The sequence below is a fragment of the Schistocerca americana genome, chromosome 6 (assembly GCF_021461395.2).
Source record: "Schistocerca americana isolate TAMUIC-IGC-003095 chromosome 6, iqSchAmer2.1, whole genome shotgun sequence".
NCBI classification, from domain to species: domain Eukaryota; kingdom Metazoa; phylum Arthropoda; class Insecta; order Orthoptera; family Acrididae; genus Schistocerca; species Schistocerca americana.
Window position 1 is genome coordinate 166,091,592 of NC_060124.1, and position 26,162 is coordinate 166,117,753.

The 26,162-nt window shown below is 45.0% G+C and overlaps 1 protein-coding gene across 1 annotated transcript in view; it reads left to right on the top strand.

The window, feature by feature from the left end:
- Positions 1-1,283: 1,283 nt before the first annotated feature.
- The window catches only part of LOC124620029 (pickpocket protein 28-like), an 86,452-nt gene continuing 61,573 nt past the window's right edge, over positions 1,284-26,162 (top strand). The window contains exons 1-4 of the mRNA XM_047146695.1: positions 1,284-1,495; positions 2,101-2,307; positions 15,464-15,620; positions 21,155-21,300. Coding sequence (XP_047002651.1) covers positions 1,284-1,495; positions 2,101-2,307; positions 15,464-15,620; positions 21,155-21,300 — 722 coding nt within the window. The remainder of the gene's footprint in view (positions 1,496-2,100; positions 2,308-15,463; positions 15,621-21,154; positions 21,301-26,162) is intronic.

The window sequence follows — 26,162 nt, forward strand, 5'->3', positions numbered from 1 at the left end:
GAACATGGAGACGGCTCAAATTGAAACCAGGACCCTCAGAAAATGGCAGGCGGTGATACTTACTGTGCATCCTTGCCTCAGTTGATCCAGTTTGTAGCCTGGAACCATCAGGGCTAGCTGACCGCTAATAGATCAGCAGCTTCACCCAACGGATGATGGTGCGTGATGAGGCTGTAGCAGACTAGCCACACAGTTCACTGATGACTGGCACCAAGACCACATGGCACTGATAGAATCTGCAGCTACCAGATGAGCCAGGAATGTATACTCACTCTGGCCAGGTGTACTGGGGCAGTCATTTGTGCAGAGTATGGATAGTTAGCGAATTGTGTCGAAGGGTGGGTAAATTGGAACTTCCAAATAGAATGCTTCCTGCGTTTTCCAGCGCTTTTATCATAGGACATGACGATGAAATGGACGAGGCAGCTGTTTGAAGAAAGACTGTTGACAGACAATGGTACTGTCTGTTCTGATATGCTTCACATATCATCTGGGAAAGTAGGTACATTAAAGCTAGTACAGATACTGTGATTATTCCTGCATAAGGGATTTATCTGAGGGTATTATTACGGAATTTTTTTTTTTTGGGAATTTGTGGGAAGATCTTATGGAATCAAACTGATGAGGTCATCGGTCCCTAAGCTTACATCACATTACTTAATGTAGCTTAAACTAACTTATGCTAAGGACGACACACACACCCATGCCCGAGGGAGGACCCGAACCTCTGATTGGGGGGGGGGGGGGGGAGCCGCGCGGACCGTAACAAGACGCTCCAGACCGCGTGGCTACCCCGCATGGCTATCATTACGTTTGTAATCAGAATTTTTTTTTTTTTTTTTGGTTTGACAAAATGGAGGTTGGATATGTCGAAGTTTTCTAGAAGAGTAGAGATCCAAAATCAAACTGTACCAGTAGGAACTTTGTGTGGGAGACAATATTTCACAAGTGAAGGATGGTCTAATCCCCACAATCATTTAAAACGAAACAGTAGTGCAAAAATGACTATGATGAAATGATAAGAGGCTAAAACAAGAATAAATCTTGAACTAAGTAAACGAAAGGACATAGATAATAATTTCTGAAGATAATTGTATGCAGAAGAGTCGAGGACACAACACACATACACACACTCATATACACACAAAAGGACACTGTTTATGGAGTATCATACGTTAAATGAACTTTGTATGTCCCAATAACAGGCTGTGTTGATGACATTCATGTACAGTGTGTGCAACTCCGCTTGCAGTGTGCAGTGGTGAACAAACTAGTGCGTAGAGATGCTGTCACAGCTCCACCACCACATCCATAGAGATCAGCTCATTCCTATGCAGATAGCAGATATGTTTCTGGTTGTTGGTGGGGAGCTGCATGCACAGTGTATTCCACCTTGGCTTCAGTGCACTATGCAGAGCTGCTTAGTGTGTATAGATGCCTTCACAGCTCCACCACCAATTGTGCAGAGACCAGATCCTTGCCAAGTTGATGGCAGGTATATTTCAGGGTACTGTGGTGAACTGAATGTACACTGTACACCACCACAGCTGCAGTGCGTAGTGCTGACCCGATTGGTGCGTAGAGATGCCATCACAGCTCCACCACCACGTCTGTAGAGATAGCTTCTCCCCACTCAAGTGGCAGGTATGTTGGAGGCTTCTGTGGGGAGTCGCATGCACAATGCATGCCACCATGGCTGCATTGTGCAGAACTGATTGGCATGTAGAGAAGCCATCACAGCTCCACGGATACCAGCTCTTTCCAATCTAGTGGCAGGTATACTGGAAGCTCCTGTGGGGAGTTACATGTGCAATGTAGGCTACCCTGGCTGCATTGTGCAGTGCTGAGACGGTTGGTGTGTAGAGACACCATCACAGCTCCACCATCACATCTGTGGAGACCAGCTTCAGCTTGTGCGCGTAGATTCAATGAGAGCCTCACCACCACCTTCTCCCCCATCTAGGTGGTAGGTTTGTTGCAGGCGTGAGGAGTTGTTGTACAATGTACACTACTTTAGCTGCAGTGCATGCCTTTTGGCATGCCCAGATACCACCATAGTCCCACCATGTTCTTCCTCACTTAGTGGCAGGTGTGTTGCAGGTTGCTGTGGGGAGCTGCGTGTGCAGTGTGTGCCATCCTGGCTGCTGTGCTGAGCCAGCTGGCGTTGGACAGGTATCGCCACAGCCCCACCATCACTTCTGTAGAGACCACAGCCTTCCCCATCTGGAACGTGCCATTCCCGGCTCTCACTCTCTGCAACAACAACAAGGTGTATGGGCCAGCTGCGGATCGCTTTATAGAAAATCTGTAAGTTCACTTGCATTACAAAATCAACATTACTGAGCTCTCTAGGCTCATTGGTTTCACACTTTATTTGTTGCTGTGTTTCATCATGGACAGATGTTATTCTAAAAGAAATGGTTAGTGTGTTGTAGTTACAGACTGGTGGAAGGGTTATGTTACCAATTAGCGCATTGTAAGATGTTTAACACTCCTATTTTCTAATGTAAAAAAGCCAGTTTTTTGAGTTATTGAATATTTCAAGGATTAGTATATATTTAATAAAATTGATTCTATTTCATTCTGAATTATACAGCTATCGTTACTTATTTTTCGGAAAATCACCTTGTGTTGCATAGTTGCAGCTCTTTTCTTATTTTCTAATGTATGAGGTTATCCAAGAAGCTAACTCATTGTTATTATGTAATTGCGTCACATCTTACGTATAATTTTATATTACTGGCATAATTAACTACAGCTCTTGCCGTTTTACTTTTCAACATTATCTCAAACAGTTTAGAAACTTCAATGCAGCAAGGTCTAAATGATAGAGAAAACTCATTAATGCACTATTCCCTTGTCAAAGGTTTCAGCGTGTTCAAAATCAAATGCTTTTTTTGAGTCAGTCATCAAGAAAGTGTTCATGAACTATTATTTGCTTGACAATTTTAGGTGCCTAGTCAGTACTTCCGTATCGTTTTCTATAACGTGCACAAGAAAATGTTGCAATATTTGTTCGAAATATAGAGGTGCTTCGTTGTGGGGAAGTGCAGATCTTCCTTGTCATTAGTTGTTGCAACAATAGTAAAGAAGAATATTTCTAACTTTTTGTACCTTTTCATGTTCATCATGTTAAGGAGATTACATTAATCCAGAAAAATACAATACTGAATATAAAACCACAGTCTCACATATGGACGGAACTGAACTTCCTCATTTGTAAAATCCTCAAAAATGGTTCAAATGGCTCTGAGCACTATGAGACTTAACATCTGAGGTCATCAGTCCCCTAGAACTTAGAACTACTTAAATATAACTAACCTAAGGACATCACACACATCCATGCCCGAGTAGCATTCGAACCTGTGACCGTAGCGGTCGCGCGGTTCCGGACTGAAGGGCCTAGAACCGCTCGACCACATCGGAGACAACTTCATTTGGCCTCAGAACACGACTCAAGATATGGTGTTATATTTTCAACAGACTAGCATGGATTTAATTGACAGCACCTTGATTTCACAATTCTTCTTCGGCTGTCATTTAGTGACAGGAGCTATCTGTGGTTTTCTGTGTACCTCCTTCGTTAAATTTAGTGTCAGACAGTACATCAAATCTGATTCTTGGGTCTTGTCTCGCAATGCTGAAACAGATTTACAGGCTTCTGTAAGAATTGTCCTCGATGTATCCTTACCGGTTACTTAATGACTGTAGTCCTACGCATATATTAGTTGTTCACAATACTATTGTGGCAACTGCTGCACTGATGTCCCACTTACATCAAAAATGGGCAGCTATACTTCTATCTTGTTGATGAGTTACTCCTAAAACAGACAAGAACTGCATATCAGTATCCGAAATGGCAAAATCCATCCTACTTTATGCTAATGTTAATAAGCAGTTTCACCAGTTTGTTACTGAACTAAATTAAATAAAAGTCGAAATGCCTTTAAAGATTATGCTTTAAGTATTTCTCATAGAATTTTCCTTCCTTTCCTCCCTCAGCAAACGATTTAGAAACACCACGCACTTAGCTCTTCAATACCTGCCAGCCATAGGTAAGAAAAGTTTTACTTTCGTTAACAGAAACCACCAAATCACACGTCACAAGGCATGCGAGGTAGGCGTGGATAAATGAGTACTACCAATGGAAATTCAGAGCGGGGGAGAGGGGGGGGGGGGGGAAGGTCACCCAAACTAAAGAGCTGGGTTGCTATTAGAACGAGTGAGTGAAGACTAAAGACGACTGATCCCTGTTGACTGTAGGCCACAGTTCGAGCAGTGGTGGTATCACCTTGGGTTCAACAGGACTGGAACCTTGGTATGCTTGTATTGTTACACACGTTACACAATCAGAGCTTGGGGAGGATCATTCAGATTAAAGAGCGGGAGTACTACTAGAACGAGTGAGTGGAGAATGAAGACGATTGATCCCTGTGGACTGTAGGCCACAGATTGGGCAGTCATGGTATCACCATAATTTCAACAAAATTGGAACCATGGTATGTTTGTATTGCTATACATATTACACATTCAGAGAATAGGGAAGGACACCCAGACTAAAGAGTCGGGGTACTATTAGAACGAGTGATTTGAGAATGAAGACGACTGAGCCATGTGGACAGTTCGAGCAGGGTGATATCATTTTGGGTTCAACCGAATTGGAATCTTGGAATGTTTGCTGCTATTCCTTACAGCTGAACGATATGGGAGTGTATTTGCGGTTATATGCAACTGTTTGCTGCCTAGAGCGTCCAGCTACAGAACTGCGTTCAGAATCGCTTCCTAATTATGTCAGAATGGTTCACCGACGTGACAGGACATGTCATTGGCCTCAGGTCCCCCCTCACCACTGAGTTCATTCAGGGTGTTTCTCAGAGCGACGTGGACGTTCTGGATCTGTATCTGGTAAGCATGCTGTGTCTACTAGAGCCAAGTTTTTTTGCTAGCGTGGCAGACTGTATTTGGACATAGAAATAAGCTTAACACCTGTGCAACTGCTGAGGGTAGAGTGGGGCTATCTGGAGGGGAGAAGCTATTTGTACGCTCAGCTTAATCGGAAGTGACACTAATATGACGTGAACGTGTCCAGCAGCACATTTCGATTAAGCCGAGTGTAAAACTGACACTAGCTTTTCCCGTGGCTGGATGGTTCCTTGGAAATTGCAGAAACAACAGCTAAATATTTAACTCGTAACAGTTCAAGTTATCCTCATAGCTTCCTGACTAAACACAGTCAAGTTTCACTCGCAGCAATTTGATCCTTCGTTTTCTAACCAGACAGAAGTCACAAAACCGAAGAAACTCATTGCTGAGAAAACAAGCTCAAGTACGTAAGTAACATAAAAAAAACAACAACAAATTAACGTGTAAGAGGACGCGAACCTGTTTCATTCAAGTTTGTGATCCATGTCCTTAACCATTACTTTCGCATTTTGCGTTTTCTTAGGCAGCCCTAAAAATAATCACCATATTGGTAACTCCACCTCCTCCATACATCACTGTTGGCGCTACACAAGATGGCAGGTAACTTTCTCCAGGCATTCGCCAAACCCAAAACGTTCCATCAGGTTGCCCACAGGGTACAGCGTGTTTCATCACTGCAGGTCACTTGTTTCCGGTCACCCACTGTCCAGTGGCGTCGCCCTTTACAGCACTTCAAGCGTCACTGAGAACTGACCACAGAAATTTGTGGCTTATGTTGAGCTGCCCAGTCACTGTACGCCATTCTTTTTAACTCCCTACACACAGTCATTGTACTAGCTCGACTGCTGGTTGCATTTTGGAACCCGCTAGTGATTCCTTCCGTTGATTTCATGAGGTCTCTTGCAACCGCATCACCCAATATAGACTGTGCCTGACCGTCAACACGACTGTGGTTGTTCCTTCGCGTACCCACTACACAATTACATCACCAACAGTTGACAGGGGCATCTTTAGAAGGACTGAAATGATCCTGATGTTTTCGTCACTCAGGTGACATACGAAGGCCAGTCCACGATCAAAGTCACTGAGCTCTCCTCAACCACCCACGCTGTTGCCGCTGCTCCTCTGCTTACAACACAGTACTCCCCGCCTCCTTTTATACTGCCGGGTCCGCCTCTCACGACATCTAGTGGTCGATTCTGCATTACATAGGGCTGTCCACCTACTGTTCATCGGACGGTGTATCTGTGATAGATTATTCTGATGTAGTGTCTACAATCCCGCCATACCCCGCATAATTTGGGCGTCATACTCGGTACATCTTCAAATGGAACCACTCAATTCAGTTTTGGCCATTCAGTTCAGTTTTGGAGTGACCTTTTTCTTTCTACATTGAATATGTATCATCGTTTTGTGTGAAGTGTCCTTAGGTCAACATACTGCAGTAAATTATTTACGTACAACATTTTGTAAGGATTGAATGCCACTACGCTTTTCATGTTCTCACTTCTGGACTTAACTCCTCTTACCACAGCGCATCGCTAGCATTGGTATTATCATATTATTGTAAGCAACTTCCATTTGTATTTAAATCTGCGAGGGAGTACACGTCTTACTGCCAAAAGCTTTATAGCTGCACGTTGAGTCTAAAGTACCGTGTACTTTCTGCAGGCGGAAACTATCTACGCCGGCCGGTGTGGCCGAGCGGTTCTAGGCGCTTCAGTCAGGAACCGCGCTGCTGCTTCGGTCGCAGGTTCGAATCCTACCACGGGCATGGATGTGTGTGATGTTCTTAGGTTAGTTAGGTTTAAGTAGTTCTAAGTCTAGGGGACTGATACCTCAGATGTTAAGTCCCATAGTGCTTAGAGCCATTTGAACCATTTGAAATTGTTTACGGCAATAACGAAACAACCACTCAGTGCAATAACTTTCAGTGAACCGAGCTGAGGTAGTAACTACGATGTCACACCAAAGGACTAGGTTTTATTTCGCATCGTTGCTACCAGCTGCAAATGCGTGTAACCCCCAGAGGCACTACTGCGAGTAACCACATCAGGCAACTCAGTTGCATCAACAGCTGACTGACAACAATGTTGTACGGTCTGGGGAACAATTATTTCCCACTTAATTACACAATTGTGGATCTGCATCGATACTGTGCAAACTACTGCGAAGTGCATGGCAGAGGAAAATGTTCCCCACTGTACATTCCTAGAGTCATCAGATATCAGAGATTCTTCAAATTTATTAAGTGGGCATTCAAGAGTTAGTGTGCGTATTTCTTCAGCGTTTCCCACCTCAGTTTGCTCTCCCATGGTTAAAGAAATCTGTGACCTTTCGTGCTACCCTCCTATGTAGACGTTCAATATCCCATGTTATTCTCATCTTGTGTGGGCCCTACACACTCGATAAATATTTTAAAATGGTTCGCACGAGTGTTTTGTGAGCAGTCTCGGTTGTAGACGGATCATGTTTCACTAGGATCCTACCAATGAACCGAAATCTGCATCTTCGTTGCCTAAGATTGTGCCTACGTCATCGTACCATTTCGTATATCTAAAAATACTTATACCTAGATAATTGTGTGGGAAGCCCGATTTCACCTGTGACTGACTGATATAATGGTTATAGGATATCACATTTTCCTTCGGTTTGTGAAGTGCACAATTTAACAGGGTGACAATTACTGAAGTATATGAAATAAAATCGTCATAACTTCTGAAAGGATTGCGTTAGGACGTTCAAATCGTACGGTTGGCGGCGGGGCATAATAGGAATTAGTATGGTTTGGTTTAGCGACGCAGCACACTTTCATTAGGATGGATTCGTTAATAAGAAAAATCGGTGGATTTGGGGGACTGAGAATCCGCATTTCGCGATCGAGAAGCCTCTTCACCCTCAACGGGTTACTGTGTGGTGTGCAATGTCAGTCACGCAATAATTGGTGCGATATTCTTTGATGGGACGGTGACTACCGAACGGTACGAGAAGGATTTGGAAGATGATTTCATCTCCATTATCCAAAGTGATCCTGATTTCGTCATGATGTGGTTCATGCAAGACGGAGCTCGACTCCATCGAAGCAGGAGAGCGTTTGTGGAGCACTTTGGGGACCGCATTCTGACTGTGGGGTACCCAGAGGCCAATGGCATGGGCCTCGATTGGTCGTCATATTCTCCGTATATGAACAGATGCGACTCGTTTTTGTGGAGCTATGTTAAAGACGAGGTGTGCAGCAATAACCCCAAAACCATTTCTGAGCTGAAAGCAGCCATTCAGGAGGTCATTGAAAGCGGGTCATGCGGAATTTCAATATTCGTCTGCACCACATCATTGCCGATGATGGCAGGCATATCGAACATGTCGTAACCAAAATCCGAATATCTGTAGCTACGTTTAGATATTGAATGAAGTGTGTGCACACCGTTGTTTGTAACTAATTTGGTTTTTTTTATCAAATAGTTCAGTAATTCTCACCCTGTACGTTTCAAGCTAATTGCCAATCTTTGAATGAATATTTGTGCAACATTTTTCAGACAGCACTTGATTATAGATAACTGCATCGCCAGTGAAAAATCCGAGGTTACTATTGTCTTCAAGATACAGCACGAACCGCAACGGTCCAAGGAGACTTCCCTGGGGCACACCCGAAGCTTTCGTTCGAAGATAACGTGTTGAGTCCTCCGTACCAAGAAATCCTGTATCCAATCATAAAATTCCCTTAGTACTCCATATGACGGTACTTTCGATGATAAGCGCAGGTGTGGTACTGACAAGAGGAGGCCATCACGTTCGGGTCACGGATTTACTTCAAACATTGTACGCCTTTAGTAGGCCATCAAAACAACATAATGTGCAAGTTGTAAGGTGCGCTACTCTGGCAGTTCCATGAAAATCGCAAGAGAAGTTTTACGTTTTCATTATGTGGTTTATACGTTTGTTGTAGGGGCAGCACCTTAGAGTTCATGGTGGTCAAGTGGTTAGCGTTTGAGCGTCCCAGTCCGCTTTCGGCCGGTGAGCGGCGAGGACGTCTTGTTTACAACCCGTCCGCAGAGTCGCGAGCGCGCGTAGTTTGTTTACTTCCTCGCCGCAGCTAATACTCGAGTCCGTTAACACTGAGTCGCCATGGCTCATTCGTACAGAAAAGCTACCATCAAGATCAGCTTCCAGCCCGACTACGCACGACCACGAGCCTTTGAAGCCGAACCATTCATCCGTGACGAAGTTCAAATACCAACACAGCACATCATCGGTATCCACCTATCCATCACAAGTAGCGTCGTTTACGTCAAGATGGTCGATGACGAGTTATGTCACGCAGTTGTGAACAGATGCGCGAACACTGTCAAGTTCAAACACTCCGATGGTCTCATCGGAGAGGTTACTGTTGACCATGCTGGACTAGGATTACGCACACTAAGAGTCTTCGAACTCCCTTTCGAAGTACCACCGGACTTCGTTACCTCAGCTTTCCGCCCTTATGGGACGGTAATTAGCCACGTGGCCGAAAAATGGAACACCTTCGAGACGTACCAGGTCCTCAACGGCGTCGGACAAGTGAAAATTGAATTAAAGAAACATGTGCCATCCTACTTAGTTATAGGTGGCTGTCGAGCAATAGTAATGTACGACGGACAACCTCGTACTTGTTCTGGTTGCGGCCAGGAGGGTCATGTGCGCTCGGCGTGTATTCAACGTCGGGTTACACAACTTCCAATACATGACACGACACCACCTCCTACGCTCACGGCCCTCCCCCTCAATTACGCAGAGGTGACACGATCGACCGTCATGCCAGACGACAAACCCCTCGGAAGACAGGAAGCGTTAGAATGCGCACCTGTCGCCAGTCCTGGATTACGGTGTCTGCAGAGATTGAAGAACGCCGCCCATCGACTCCACATGAGGATTCGGACGCTAGGGTTGTACCGACCTCTGCCTTTCTACCTCAGGGGGGATGCTATACGGGAACCACAAACTCTTTCGGACACAGAAACCCACGTCCGCAAACAAAGGTCACCGAGAAAACATAAAAAGCGACGTCGCACACCATCAGACGATTGCCTCCAGCGGACGTCTTCTCCAGATGACGACCGGACGGCCGACGAAACGACGAGGAAAATGGATGACACGAGATCGCCCTCACCTGTCACTTTGTCTGATTTTGACAAACCCGATTCCGCTCTCTCGGGCAAACGGATGGCCAGCACAGCGCCCGCCGTTGGTACACAACCGGAAACAACTGCGGATTCACCCTTAATCACTCAGCCCACAAGTGTTCTACCGCAGCCACCGTTAACTTACCGACCTTGGGCGGATGACATTGAAGACGATTCTACGGCCGCTGTGGTGGATGAGGAGAGGGGTCTCTCCTCCCACACCTCGGCCCCTCCCGAGTAGCAACAGATGACGGCGCGGACGCGGCCAGCAGATCACAGGCCCCACCTTTTACGGCGACAGTGACGGCGGCCCCCACCGCAGGAGACGATCTACAGACCTATCGCTTAACGACCATCAACATTAACACCATTCGGACACGTACGACGTTGTCGCTGCTCCAAGACATGCTCAATGCAGCAGACGTTGACATTGTCTTTCTCCAAGAAGTCTTCGTCGCCGATTTCCCGGGTATGTATGGTTATACGGCTCATGTGTCCCACGCCTCGCCAACTAACAGTGGAATCGCAATTCTCCTCAGAGAGGGCCTCGAGGCGCACGAAGTCCGATATCTCCCCGACGCTAGAGGAATGGCCGTAACGGTGCAAGGCGTCCGGTTTGTCAATGTGTACGCCCCTTCCGGAATGAATCGCCGTCGTGAGCGATCGCTCTTCTTCGCAGAAGGAATAGCACCGCTTTTTCAGGGCAGGCACGATGACTTGATATTAGGGGACAATTTCAATTGCACCCAAGCACCTAAAGATCAGCTGCCACGCCATTCACCGTGCCCCGAACTTGGGACACTCATCGGCGATCTCCAGCTGGTAGATACATGGGAACATGTCCGAGGAAATAGACCGGGATACACCCATTTCACGAGTCACTCGTCTAGTCGCATCGGTAGGATTTACGTCTCCCGTTCTCTCGCGGCAACGGTGAGTGCTCGTTAACGGGCGTCTCTCGCAGTCCCTCCCGATTTTCCGCTCCGTGCGTCAAGGCTGCCCCTTGTCGACGTTACTATATGCTCTGGCACTGGAACCGCTCCTCTGTGGATTCCGTCAACGCCTCACCGGTCTTACCCTACGTGACGTCACTTTTCGCTGTACAGCATATGCAGACGACCTGGTTCTTGTGTTCCACAATCGCGACGATGTCATCAGAGCACTAGAATGGATTACCACGTACGGTGAGGCTTCCGGCAGCTGTCTCAACGTCGCCAAATCGGTCGCCATGGCCATGGGAGACGGGTTGACCCCAGCGTGTGTCGAGCCCTTACAGCTTCGTGGCACTATCAAATGTCTCGGAATAGAGTTTCACGACGACTTACGACGCACTGCGGCTCTTACCTACCGCCGCTTATTACAAAAAATTCGGGTCCAGATCTTCAACCTTCGCCTGCGGACCCTCGACATTCTCCAAAGGACACACTTCGTTAATGTTTACCTCGCATCGCGCCTTCCACAAATAGCGCGTGTTCTTCCAATACCGTTACTGATGGCTCGACGTCTATTAGCGGCATTCGGAGCCTACGTCAGTACAGGCATGCTCTTCAAAGTCAGTTATGAGTCACTGACCCTTCCCCCAGAAAGGGGAGGTCTTAGTCTAGTCCATGTCCACGACAGAGCTGTGGCCCTGTATGTCAGCTCACACATCAAGCTGTGGCGCCACCACCCGGAAAGTTTGACAGGTTTGCTGTTGGAGTCCCTAGCTCCGCCCTCCCTTATGCCCCCACTGACGACGCAAGACATACCCCCGCCCTTCTACTACTTCGGGAACTTTTACATTGTCCGTATCGCAGTACCACCGACGAAACAGGCGTCGGATAGGGATATATATCATGTCCTACAGCAGAGGCGCCCACCAAACATCGTGGAGACCAAAAGCCCTCAGGTTAATTGGAAGGTGGTGTGGAAGACGATTCACGCGGTTACACTGGACACAGCCGTCCGATCCACATGATACATCACATTCAATGGTAAACAGATCACCCGATCACGCCTCCACAAGATAAACATGGTGGAATCGCCTCTCTGCGTAGACTGCGGGATACCAGACACGGACGAACACCGTCTCACATGTGGCGCGGCAGAAGACGTATGGCGCTTGGTGCGACAAATTTTGTCGTATTTTCTACGAGTGACTCCGGAACACATTACACCTCGGTTTCTACTGTTTCCAGATCAACAGTATTTCCCGCGCGCCAAGACCAACGCTGTCACGTGGATCCGTGCGCATGCGGTACACTACTTATTTCACGATGGACCTAAAGATGTATTCGACTTTTGGAACTACCTACAAGAACTTCACTGCAAGATCGTACGGAACCCAAAATAGAGACAGTATTTTTCTAATTACTTAGGGAGTGCCCTACGCGACCCTCAATGCAGCTGGAACATCAACGGGTAGGAGAAGACACCCATTGAGTGAGCTGACAAGACTAAGTTCGATTCTCGGTGGAATAACATGATATACGTGAAGACGTACCTGGATGATGAAGCGTAAGGAGAGTAGCGACACACCCTTCTGCATCCTGTATGCAGCACTTTTTTTTTCGTTTTCCCCATATACATTACCTCGGTGTAGGAACGTGCCGAGATATTGTTTTCTTTACTCAGAGCACGATGCGTTACTAGATACATTTATTTTTGTTGTGGTATAAAGTAAAACAAAAAAAAAAGAAACCAACAAAAAACAAAAAAACGAGCGTCGAAAGACGAGTGTGGATGAGGCGACGGCTCGACTCACTTCAAGGTCTTTTTCATCACTGGTCATGTTATTTAATTTAGATGACATTTGAGAGGTAATTTACTGAAAAAGAAACAACGTGTATTTGTGTGAAGTTTCAATTTATGTTTTCCACGTCTGTATGACAAATATCATCCTGCAACGTGTGACGTCGAGAGCACATTCGAGGAGTACTTGTACATTGCTCTTGCGGGCTGGCACATTGTGACTTACTGTGTTACTGATTCTGAATAATGTCGTTCGCATAATTATTTATCGAGGTTTGACTTGCGCTTTCCAAGCCTGTCCCTCGTCCTTAAAATTTAATTACAAATAGTAAGTAGTCAAATAACATATGAAAGTCACTACAAATTTATGAAAATGCACTTGTTTTTTTTTATTGCATTACCTCTCAAATGTCATAGGACCCGCCAGGATAGCCGAGAGCGCTAACGCGCTACTTCCTGGACTCGGGTAGGCGCTCCGGCCCCGGATCGAATCCGCCCGGCGGATTAACGACGAGGGCCGGCATGCCGGCCATCCTGAATGTGGTTTTTAGGCGATTTTCCACATCCCGATAGGTGAATACCGGGCTAGTCCCCACGTTCCGCCTCAGTCACACGCGTCGCAGACATTTGAAACACGTTCGCACTATTTCACGATTTACAGTAGACGCAGACACTTGGGATAAACTGATTCCATCCCTGGGGGGTACGGGGTGGCGGCAGGAAGGGCATCCGGCCACCCCTAAAACTAACCTTGCCAAATCCGTTGTAACCACGCCGACCCTGCGATCGTTGCGGGACTATGGCGTAAGTGAAAGAAAGTCTTCTCAAATGTCATATAAATTAAATAATGTGACCAGTGATGAAAAAAGTAGAGACTGCACTCAAGCGGTACAGGAATACGAACGGCCTCGTCCACGACCGGCTTACTACGCGCGAATCCTAACCGCTTGATCATAATGATGTCTTACGACTGCCACCTTCGCACAGTTACATCAGTTACACAATAGATGCGTAAAACTTCTTTCGTGATTTTCTCGGAATTGCCAGTGTAGTTCACCTTACTACTTTCACATTACGTCCTTTTAATGGCCCACTAAAGGTGTGAAATGTTTGAAATAAATCCCCGATTCCAACGTCGTCGCCTCCACCTGTGAGTCAAATACTTTTCATAGGTTAGGAAACGCTGCATCTACGAGGGCAGTTCAATAAATAATGCAACACATTTTTTTCTCTCGGCCAATTTTGGTTGAAAAAACCGGAAATTTCTTGTGGAATATTTTCAAACATTCCCACTTCGTCTCGTATAGTTTCATTGACTTCCGACAGGTGGCAGCGCTGTACGGAGCTGTTAAAATGGTGTCTGTAACGGATGTGCGTTGCAAACAACGGGCAGTGATCGAGTTTCTTTTGGCGGAAAACCAGGGCATCTCAGATATTCATAGGCGCTTGCAGAACGTCTACGGTGATCTGGCAGTGGACAAAAGCACGGTGAGTCGTTGGGCAAAGCGTGTGTCATCATCGCCGCAAGGTCAAGCAAGACTGTCTGATCTCCCGCGTGCGGGCCGGCCGTGCACAGCTGTGACTCCTGCAATGGCGGAGCGTGCGAACACACTCGTTCGAGATGATCGACAGATCACCATCAAACAACTCAGTGCTCAACTTGACATCTCTGTTGGTAGTGCTGTCACAATTGTTCACCAGTTGGGATATTCAAAGGTTTGTTCCCGCTGGGTCCCTCGTTGTCTAACCGAACACCATAAAGAGCACAGGAGAACCATCTGTGCGGAATTGCTTGCTCGTCATGTGGCTGAGGGTGACAATTTATTGTCAAAGATTGTTACAGGCGATGAAACATGGGTTCATCACTTCGAACCTGAAACAAAACGGCAATCAATGGAGTGGCGCCACACCCACTCCCCTACCAAGAAAAAGTTTAAAGCCATACCCTCAGCCGGTAAAGTCATGGTTACAGTCTTCTGGGACGCTGAAGGGTTTATTCTGTTCGATGTCCTTCCCCATGGTCAAACGATCAACTCTGAAGTGTATTGTGCTACTCTTCAGAAATTGAAGAAACGACTTCAGTGTGTTCGTAGGCACAAAAATCTGAACGAACTTCTCCTTCTTCATGACAACGCAAGACCTCACACAAGTCTTCGCACCCGAGAGGAGCTCACAAAACTTCAGTGGACTGTTTTTCCTCATGCACCCTACGGCCCCGATCTCGCACCGTCGGATTTCCATATGTTTGGCCCAATGAAGGACGCAATCCGTGGGAGGCACTACGCGGATGATGAAGTTATTGATGCAGTACGACGTTGGCTCCGACATCGACCAGTGGAATGGTACCGTGCAGGCATACAGGCCCTCATTTCAAGGTGGCGTAAGGCCGTAGCATTGAATGGAGATTACGTTGAAAAATAGTGTTGTGTAGCTAAAAGATTGGGGAATAACCTGGTGTATTTCAATGCTGAATAAAACAACCCCTGTTTCACAAAAAAAAAATGTGTTGCATTACTTATTGAACTGCCCTCGTACATTACTGCCTTGATCCATGGCTTTCAGTACCCATGTGAGAAGAGCGCAAGTTGGGTTTTATCACACAATCGACGTCTTCGGATCGGCCTGCACTCAGCGGCTGGACGGTGTTTCAGGACGCGGGCGACTGGTGTGAGCCGGGCAGACGCCCTGGAGGCCCTGCAGCAGCTGCCGCATTTGGTGAACCCAGTGATGGCTGAGGGGGGCCGGCGGGCGGTGCGAGGGGCCGCCGCCTTGCTCTCTGGCTATCCCGCAGGCGCGCTCATGCGAGAGGCACGCACCGTTAAACTAACTCTGTGATTTTTTCCTCCGTAGACTGTTTCTTTTCACTTAACGCGCTGCGTCCGTGGACTCGTTTTTCTTTTCTTTCAACTTTCTGTTTGAACTCAAGTCACGAACGATGGCGGTCGAGTTTAAGGTTGTTCTGCGCACATACATCACAAATTCTCCTATAGTCAACGAGAGTTCAGTAGTGTTTTCAGTGTTCTGCATGGATGTCGTAGCCAATGCGAGCATTAAACGTGATAGTAACGAGTTATTTACTGCCAATTGTCAGGGCCGATTGGTGTCGGTAAGCGACAAACTCTGCACTAAGAAGCGAGAGACATCGCAGTATAGACGATTTCTTCAGGTACAGAACACACGTGTGCGTTTACCGCAGCCGAAACAGTGCATTCCACGTCCGTGTCTCGAGCTGCGACAAACGCCATCGTTCGTGGCTCGGGCTGTAGTAATCAAACCTACCTTTCTTTGGACACCATAAATTTGATTTCAGTACAATTTTCAGCGTTCTAAACTTCTTGAAAACTCATCCTAATGTTGGCGTTGAACCTTTTCGGAAAAATAATCATAAATACCACTCACGGCCTTCGTTTTCATGATGCATTTTTGACGCCCAGCACTGTGTACAGGGTGTTTCAAAAATACTTTTACAAGCATTGTGGACAGGTTCCTTACACCAGAACGAGAAAAATTTCAGATAAACACATGTCCGAAAGTTCTTCGATTTCAGTTTTAATGAAAGTTAACGATTCAGGTAAATAGAGCTCATCAACATATAACAAATGTTCCAAATGTCCTCTTGCTTCTAAACACGCATGTAGTGGTCGAATCATGGACTGTCGCATCCTTTCTGAAACACTGCCTGACGGTACAGTATGGTTTCGCTGGCTTCGATGACACGCCGATGAAGAGTTTCTGCGTTCGAGTGGTCTGCTGCATAGACCTGTAGTTTAAGGTGTCCCGAGAGATAATAATCCAAAGGATTCGGGGGAACGTGCAGGCCATGCAACTGGTCCGCTGCGTATACATGTGTCATGGTATATACCTGTCAGAGCATCTCGAACATTGAGACCAAAATGTGCTGGAACTCCATCATGCATAAACCAAACGTTTCTCCTTATTTGTATCGAGCGAGGTGGCGCAGTGGTTAGCATACTGGAGTCACATTGGGGAGGACGGTTCACAACCGCGTTCGGCCATTCAGATTTAGGTTTTCCGTGATTTCCCTAAGTCGCTCCAGGCAAATGCCATGATGGTTCCTTTGGAAGGGCACGACCGACTTCCTTCCTCATCCTTGACACAATTCGAGCCTGTGCTCCGTCTCTAATGACCTCGTGATGACCTCGACATCGACGGGACGTTGAACACAGTCTTCCTTCTTTCCTTCTTCTTATTTCCAAGAGCATATCTTGTATTAGGTCTTGTACGGTCTTTTGATGAAGTCCCTCAAGACAGCACCTGTAAGACGTGCTGGGAGAATGTATGACCTTGGCAGACAGTCACCTATAAATCCAACCCGTTCATTAATCTTTTACTGATGCTGATGTCTAGCAAGTACTGCAGCGTAAGGCCTGGTATCGGCCCAAATGTGATGCTTGCGAAAATTTCTTAATCTGTCTCATCTAAACGTGTCTGTAAATAGAACTGAAGGGACAAACAACGGATTGGCAGTTTCTACAACAAACAATCGGCAAAAGTTCTTTCGTGGTGGATGATAAACGGGCGTAAGGCTCCGCACACTGTTGAAGTTAATAAGGATGCATGAGTTGTTCGTGAAGTGTCCTCCATTCTGAACTTGGAGGTGAGCCGCATGCAAGGGCCGCTTGTATGACGCCGATACCTGGCTCTTCATCGACAACCTGTAGAACGCATTCTTCCTTATAGGCACACGAGCCACAAGTGGTCTTCCTTGACCCATAGTCTGTGGTGCTACGAATCCTGTTTTGTCAACGCGACGATACATAGTACCAAAGGCTGGATGACACGGCTGTTTTCGTCCTAGAAACGCAGTCTGGTACAGCCATGCGGCCTCTTGCCCATTGCCATACTCGTAGCCTGTTTAAAAGTCGCGTCTGCCGGCTCAGGAAATGAATATCCTGCCATGCTTGAACAGAGGACTTTCAGTAACTCAATATCTGTAGTACTTGTACAAAATCGAGACATTCAAGATAAACGAACGACGAATGTCAACAAGTCTCCCTGGCAACATAACAGCATCTAGGATAAAATGAAAAAACGGGTGCACCGATTAGTGAAGCTGTTGGGTTGTACCTGGTAAGTCCTTGAGCACCACTTAGCGTTTCTCAGTGAAAGAAATTATATAAAAAAATAAGATGTTTTATTTAATTACTATTGGCTAGATGGAGATGAATTAAAATTGAATGTTAATGGATTTTATCTCTGCTAATAAAAGTGACCTTTGAGAAAGCACTGAATAATTGGTAAGAACTGGTTGAGAAGACTGCATGAACGTTGCTAGCTTTTCTGGAGGCAATAATACTGAAATGATAAAACATGGCACACAAAAATTTACTCCCTTTTCTAATAAAGCTGCCTTCCAGCATAGTCATTGCATCAGACCGGCGAGTACGTTGGCAGACGACATTGTTTGGGGCCAATGACAGATCTGAAAATTAAGCGGTTCGCATAACAGCGTTGCCCAGGTTTTGAAAGAAGAACACCGATAGAAATGATCTCAGGCATGTAAGAATTATAATCTGATGGATTAAAAGGCGAATGAACACTAACAATGTACCAGCAACTTCTCTTCGATGCAACCTGAAACTGGACTACAAAAATGCATGGTAAAATCACATATGACGTGGATAATAATGAAAAGGAATCTTCGAATGAAACAAGCCTACTAAACATCAAATTAACGTAATTGTTCAACAAAAGCGTAGAAGTGACAGTTACACAGCTTCTCCTGGTAGCAAAAAAAAAAAAAAAAAAAGAAAAAAAACCAGAAAGAAAGAAAAAGATAAGAGAGAGAGAGAGAGAGCGAATGAGTCGAGTTCCGTTCCGCTTTCTTATATCGCTAGGCAGCGAAGGTGCTTACTACGTTTTGTTTCACAGAGTTTTTTCTACACATTTTAACTCACAGATATTTTTTTACAAAATAAATCATGAATAATTAAAAATACATCTCATTAATACTTCGTTTCCTTCGATTAATATACAAATTTATTTGTACAGGGTGGTCCATTGATAGTGACTGGGCCAAATATCTCACGAAATAAGCATCAAACGAAAAAGCTACAAAGAACGAAACTCGACTAGATTGAAGGGGGAAATGAGATGGCGCTATAGTTGGCCCGCTAGATGGCGCTGCCATAGGTCAAACAGATATCAACTGCGCTTTTTTAAATAGGAACCTCCATTTTTTATTACATATTCGTGTAGTATGTAAAGAAATATGAATGTTTTAGTTGGACCACTTTTTTCGCTTTGTGATAGATGGCGCTGTAATAGTCACAAACGTATAAGTACGTGGTACCACGTAACATTCCGCCAGTGCGGGCGGTATGTGCTTCGTGATACATTATCCGTGTTAAAAAGGACCGTTTACCAACTGTGGGAAAGATCGACATCGTGTTGATGTATGGCTATTGTGATCAAAATGCCCAACGGGTGTGTGCTGTGTATGCTGCTCGGTATCCTGGACGACATCATCCAAGTGTCCGGACCATTCGCCAGATAGTTACATTATTTAAGGAAATAGGAAGCGTTCAGCCACATGTGAAACGTCAACCACGACCTGCAACAAATGATTATGCCCAAGTAGGTGTTTTAGCTGCTGTCGCGGTTAATCCGCTCATCAGTAGCAGTCAAATTGCACGAGAATCGGGAATCTCAAAAACGTCGGTGTTGAGAATGCTACATCAGCATCGATTGCACCCGTACCATATTTCTATGCACCAGGAATTGCATTGCGACGACTTTGAACGTCGTGTACAGTTCTGCCACTGGGTACAAGAGAAATTACGGGACGATGACAGATTTTATGCACGCGTTCTATTTAGCGACGAAACGTCATTCACCAACAGCGGTAACGTAAATCGGCATAATATGTTCTATTGGGCAACGGAAAATCCACGATGGCTGCGTCAAGTGGAACATCAGCGACCTTGGCGGGTTAATGTATGTTGCGGCATTATGGGAGGAAGGATAATTGGCCCCCATTTTATCGATGGCAATCTAAATGGTGCAATGTATGCTGATTTCCTACGTATGCTCTACCGATGTTACTGCAAGATGTTTCACTGCATGACAGAATGGCAATGTACTTCCAACATGATGGATATCCGGCACATAGCTATTGAATAGCATATTTCACGACAGGTGGATTGGTCGTCGAAGCACCATATCATGGCCCTCACGTTCACCGGATCTGACGTCCCCGGATTTCTTTCTGTGGGAAAAGTTGAAGGATATTTGCTATCGTGATCCACCGACAACACCTGACAACATGCGTCAGCGCATTGTGAATACATGTGCGAATATTTCGGAAGGTGAACTACTCGCTGTTGAGAGGAATGTCGTTACACGTATTGCCAAATGCATTGAGGTTGACGGACATCATTTTGAGTATTTATTGCATTAATATATGGTATTTACAGGTAATCACGCTGTAACAGCGTGCGTTCTCAGAAATGATAAGTTCACGAAGGTACATGTATCACATTGGAACAACCGAAATAAAATGTTCAAACGTACCTACGTTCTGTATTTTCATTTAAAAAACCTATCTGTTACGAACTGTTCGTCTAAAATTGTGAGCCATATGTTTGTGACTATTACAGTGCCATCTATCACAAAGCGAAAATAGGGGTCCAACTAAAACATTGATATTTATTTAATACTACACGAATATGTAATAAAAAATGGGGTTCCTATTTTAAAAAAAAAACGCAGCTGATATCCGTTTGACCTATGGCAGCGCCATCTAGCGGGCCATCCATAGCGCTATCTGGTTACCCCCATCAAGCTAGACAAGTTTCGATCTTTGTAGTTTTTTCGTTGGCCTGGTCACGATCAATGGACCACCCTGTATATGTAAAATTAATTGTAATATTTTCAGGCGTTAATTAAGATTGGGGTTACTTTTTATTCATTTTTAAAGTAACGTGTCAGCCTACTTAATTAATAAATCGAAAACGAAAAATTTTGGCATATATTTTTATAAGAACCTTTCCTCTTGCTTTGCTGTAAGGAATCTGTCGCCAAGGTTTGTAAAAGTATTTTTGAAACGCCCTGTGTATCTTACTAAAAGTAGTAATGCCTTCCTTCTCCTCCTTCTGCTCCACATACAGTTACATCCACTTCTTCATCACTATTGCAGTTCCCTATATTTGGATATTTCGTGACCACACTTCTTTTCACGAGTGGTTCGTCTCAAGATAACCCTCAGCTGCTACGCTGAGAATTCGCCAAGTGAACTGCACTTGCAACGCTATCACCTGTGACGTATTATTACCCCTGAGTTGCGGAGCTGCGTTGAGACAAAAGACGGCCGTGATGCGCAGCTGATGCAGCCCTGCGAGAAGCTGGTGGTGCGCTGCGAGTGGAACGGGCAGCCGCGGCGCTGCGCTGACCTCGTCCACGCGGTGCCCTCCATGGAGGGCTTCTGCTGCGGATTCAACTACCGCGCCCTGCTGCCGGAGCTCGACCCGTGAGTAGTGCGGCGCTGCCGGAGTGAAGGCGTCGGTAAACCCTAGTGTCCGATTCCGACCGTCGGCTTTGACCAATTACCGTGGATCACCTCCATGGAGGCAAATTGAGTACCCCATTGCCGCCACATTATCCCGTACTTTAGTGTTCTCTGCAACTCATAACCATAATTTTGCCAAGAAGCTCAATCAGGCACGTGCATTAGTTTTTGACTTGATTCTAGACCATTTCAGGTCAAATATACTAATCTTGAATAATGACCATCTATTTTATATGGCCCATACTGCCGGATTATCAGGAGAAAGAAAACTGGCGTTTTACGGATCGGAGCGTGGAATGTCAGATCCCTTAATCGGGCAGGTAGGTTAGAAAATTTAAAAAGGGAAATGGATAGGTTAAAGTTAGATATAGTGGGAATTAGCGAAGTTCGGTGGCAGGAGGAACAAGACTTTTGGTCAGGTGAATACAGGGATATAAATACAAAATCAAATAGGGGTAATGCAGGAGTTGGTTTAATAATGAATAAAAAAATAGGAGTGTGGGTAAGCTGTTACAAACAGGATAGTGAACGCATTATTGTGGCCAAGATACACACAAAGCCCACGCCTACTACAGTAGTACAAGTTCATATGCCAACTAGCTCTGCCGATGACGAAGAAATTGAAGAAATGTATGATGAAATAACAGAAATTTTACAGATAGTGAAGGGAGACGAAAATTTAATAGTCATGGGTGTCTGGAACTCGGTAGTAGGAAAAGGGAGAGAAGGAAACGTAGTAGGTGACTATGGATTGGGGGTAAGAAAAGAAAGAGGAAGCCGCCCGGTAGAATTTTGCACAGAGCACTACTTAATTATAGCTAACACTTGGTTCAAGAATCATAAAAGAAGGCTGTATACATGAAAGAAGCCTGGAGATACTGACAGCTTTCAGTTAGATTATACAATGGTAAGACAGAGATTTAGGAACCAGGTTTTGAATTGTAAGACATTTCCAGGGGCAGGTGTGGACTCTGACCACAATCTATTAGTTATGAACTGTAGATTAAAACTGAAGAAACTGCAAAAAGGTGGGAGTTTAAGGAGATGGGACCTGGATAAACTGAAAGAACCATAGGTTACACAGAGTTTCAGGGAGAGCATAATGGAGCAATTGACAGGAATGGGGGAAAGAAATACAGTAGAAGAAGAATGGGTAGCTTTGAGGGATGAAGTAGTGAAGGCAGCAGAGGATCAAGTAGGTAAAGAGACGAGAGCTAGTAGAAATCCTTGGGTAACAGAAGAAATATTGAATTTAATTGATGAAAGGAGAAAATATAAAAATGCAGTAAATGAACCAGGCAAAAAGGAGTACAAACGTCTCAAAAAGGAGAGCGACAGGAAGTGCAAAATGGCTAAGGAGGGATGGCTAGAGGACAAATGTAAGGATGTAGAGGCTGATCTCACTGGGGGTAAGATAGATACTGCCTACAGGAAAATTAAAGAGACCTTTGGAGAAAAGAGAACCACTTGTATGTATATCAAGAGCTCAGATGGCAACCCAGTTCTAAGCAAAGAAGGGAAAGCAGAAAGGTGGAAGGAGTATGTAGAGGGTCTATACAGGGGCGATGTCCTTGAGGACAATATTATGGAAATGAAAGAGGATGTAGATGAAGATGAAATGGGAGATATGATTCTGCGTGAAGAGTTTGACAGAGCACTGAGAGACCTAAGTCGAAATAAGGCCCCGGGAGTAGACAACATTCTCTTAGAACTACTGACAGCCTTGGGAGAGCCAGTCCTGACAAAACTCTACCATCTGGTGAGCAAGATGTATGAGACAGGCGAAATATCCTCAGACCTCAAGAAGAATGTAATAATTCCAAAGAAAGCAGGTGTTGACAGATGTGAAAATTACCGAACTATCAGTTTAATAAGCCACAGCTGCAAAATACTAGCCGGTCGCGGTGGTCTAGCGGTTCTAGGCGCTCAGCCCGGAACCGCGGGACTGCTACGGTCGCAGGTTCGAATCCTGCCTCGGGCATGGACGTGTGTGATGTCCTTAGGTTAGTTAGGTTTAAGTAGTTCTAAGTTCTAGGGGACTGATAACCACAGACCCATAGTACACAGAGCAGTTTTTTTTTTGCAAAATACTAACGCGAATTCTTTACAGACGAATGGAAAAACTGGTAGAAGCCGACCTCGGGGAAGATCAGTTTGGATTCCGCATAAATGCTGGAACACGTGAGGCAATACTGACCCTACGACTTATCTTAGAAAATAGATTAAGGAAAGCCAAACCTACATTTCTAGCATTTGTAGACTTAGAGAAAGCTTTTGACAATGTTGACTGGAATATTCTCTTTCAAATTCTAAAGGTGGCAGGGGTAAGATACAGGGAGAGAAAGGCTATTTACAATTTATACAGAAACCAGATGGCAGTTATAAGAGTCGAGGAGCACGAAAGGGAAGCAGTGGTTGGGAAGGGAGTGAGGCAGGGTTGTAGCCTCTCCCCGATGTTATTCAATCTGTATATTGAGCAAGTAGTAAAGGAAACAAAAGAAAAATTCGGAATAGGTATTACAATCCATGGAGAAGAAATAAAAACTTTGACGTTCGCCGATGACATTGTAATTCTGTCAGAGACAGCAAAAGACTTGGAAGAGCAGTTGAACGGAATGGATAGTGTCTTGAAAGGAGGATATAAGATGAACATCAGCAAAAGCAAAACGAGGATAATGGAATGGAATCGAATTAAGTCGGGTGATGCTGAGGGAATTAGATTAGGAAATGAGACACTTAAAGAAGTAAAGGAGTTTTGCTATTTGGGGAGCAAAATAACTGATGATGGCCGAAGTAGAGAGGATATAAAATGTAGACTGGCAATGGCAAGGAAAGCGTTTCTGAAGAAGAGAAATTTGTTAACATCGAGTATAGATTTAAGTGTCAGGAAGTCGTTTCTGAAAGTATTTGTATGGAATGTAGCCATGTATGTAAGTGAAACGTGGACGATAAATAGTTTAGACAAGAAGAGAATAGAAGCTTTCGAAATGTGGTGCTACAGAAGGATGCTGAAGATTAGTTGGGTAGATCACATAATTAATGAGGAGGTATTGGTTGGTTTGGGGAAGGAGACCAGACAGCGTGGTCATCGGTCTCATCGGATTAGGGAAGGATGGGGAAGGAAGTCGGCCGTGCCCTTTCAGAGGAACCATCCCGGCATTTGCCTGGAGTGATTTAGGGAAATCACGGAAAACCTAAATCAGGATGGCCGGACGCGGGATTGAACCGTCGTCCTTCCGAATGCGAGTCCAGTGTGTAACCACTGCGCCGAGGAGGTATTGAATAGGATTGGGGAGAAGAGAAGTTTGTGGCACAACTTGACTAGAAGAAGGGATCGGTTGGTAGGACATGTTCTGAGGCATAAAGGGATCACCAATTTAGTATTGGAGGACAGCGTGGAGGGTAAAAATCATAGAGGGAGACCAAGAGATGAATACACCAAGCAGATTCAGAAGGATGTAGGTTGCAGTAGGTACTGGGAGATGAAGAAGCTTGAAACGTCCCCTTTGAACAATTATACACGACTGTCCTTAACCTGACACACAATATTTTTAGCGCAACGCAATCTGACTTTCAGAATTCTCTACAAAAGAATGGCCCTGACTAACATTAAACTATACCTTTCACAAATCACTTACCTCACAAAAATCTTCGCTGCTCAAGCTACTGCAATACAGCAAGCGCCACTACTGCCAGCTAAATAAAAGATTCAAACTACTAAAGGCACTAACTACTGATAGGGATAGTTAGCAAATGAAAGATATTAATAGAGAACAAACAATGTATTTACCTTAATATCATCACAAGTCATAATATATATATCAGTTCATGACAAATTGCAAACCTCCGCCATCTCTCGCCCCACATCCACCACTGCTGGCGGCTCACCTCCAACTGCGCAACGCTACGTGCTGTTCACAGCCAGCTGCCTAACACTACAATGGCGAGTATTACAACAATGCAAAGCAGCCACAGACTGCACACAGCACAGCCAGTGATTTTCATATTGAGCGCTACGTAACGTTGCCAATAAGAAAACATAAACAGCCTACTTACATAGAGAAAACATAAACAGCCTACTTACATAGAGAAAACATAAACAGCCTACTTACAAGCTTGCACAGGATAGAGTAGTATGGAGAGCTGCATCAAACCAGTCTCAGGACTGAAGATCACAACAACAACATTGCCGGATGTTACAGATTAGATATAGACTTGTTCCTATGTTCAATCATGACCATTTGTGTGCTAGGTAAATAAGATGTTCATGCATTGTAACCATAGCTAAGCAAGTGCTTAACAATTACGTCTTAAAAATTTCTAGATCTAGTCGTAATAATGACGATGTCAGCTTTATATTATCTTTCCCACTCCTAAGTTCTTTTTAGGTGATCAAACTTTGTGCTTAAGCACAGAAATTTTCCTAGATAGGCCATACCTTGTAAGCACATGTCTTCCTCATATCATGACCACTGAATACTTCATAACTGTTAAGACAGTAGATTTAAGTACGTTCTGCACAGGTTAACATATACGCCCTTTTCCTCAGCTATACCTTTTATTTCACTTTACTAGTAAATTCAAGGTCAGGAGTTAAGTTCACGTCTTGTCCCAACAAGTAACTGTCATACAGTTTATGCGCAGTCGCAAGGTATTGTATCCGCCTAGGCGGGCCTCATGACGCTACGGTCAATTCCAGTACAGCACTCGTGGCTGCCGCATCGCGGCCGCGAAGTCGGGCCGAGGCAGTTCCAGTTAAGTTTTATAGTCTGACGATAATTTATGGATTTGTAGTTTTAGCTTGACGATGTCCACTATGGACA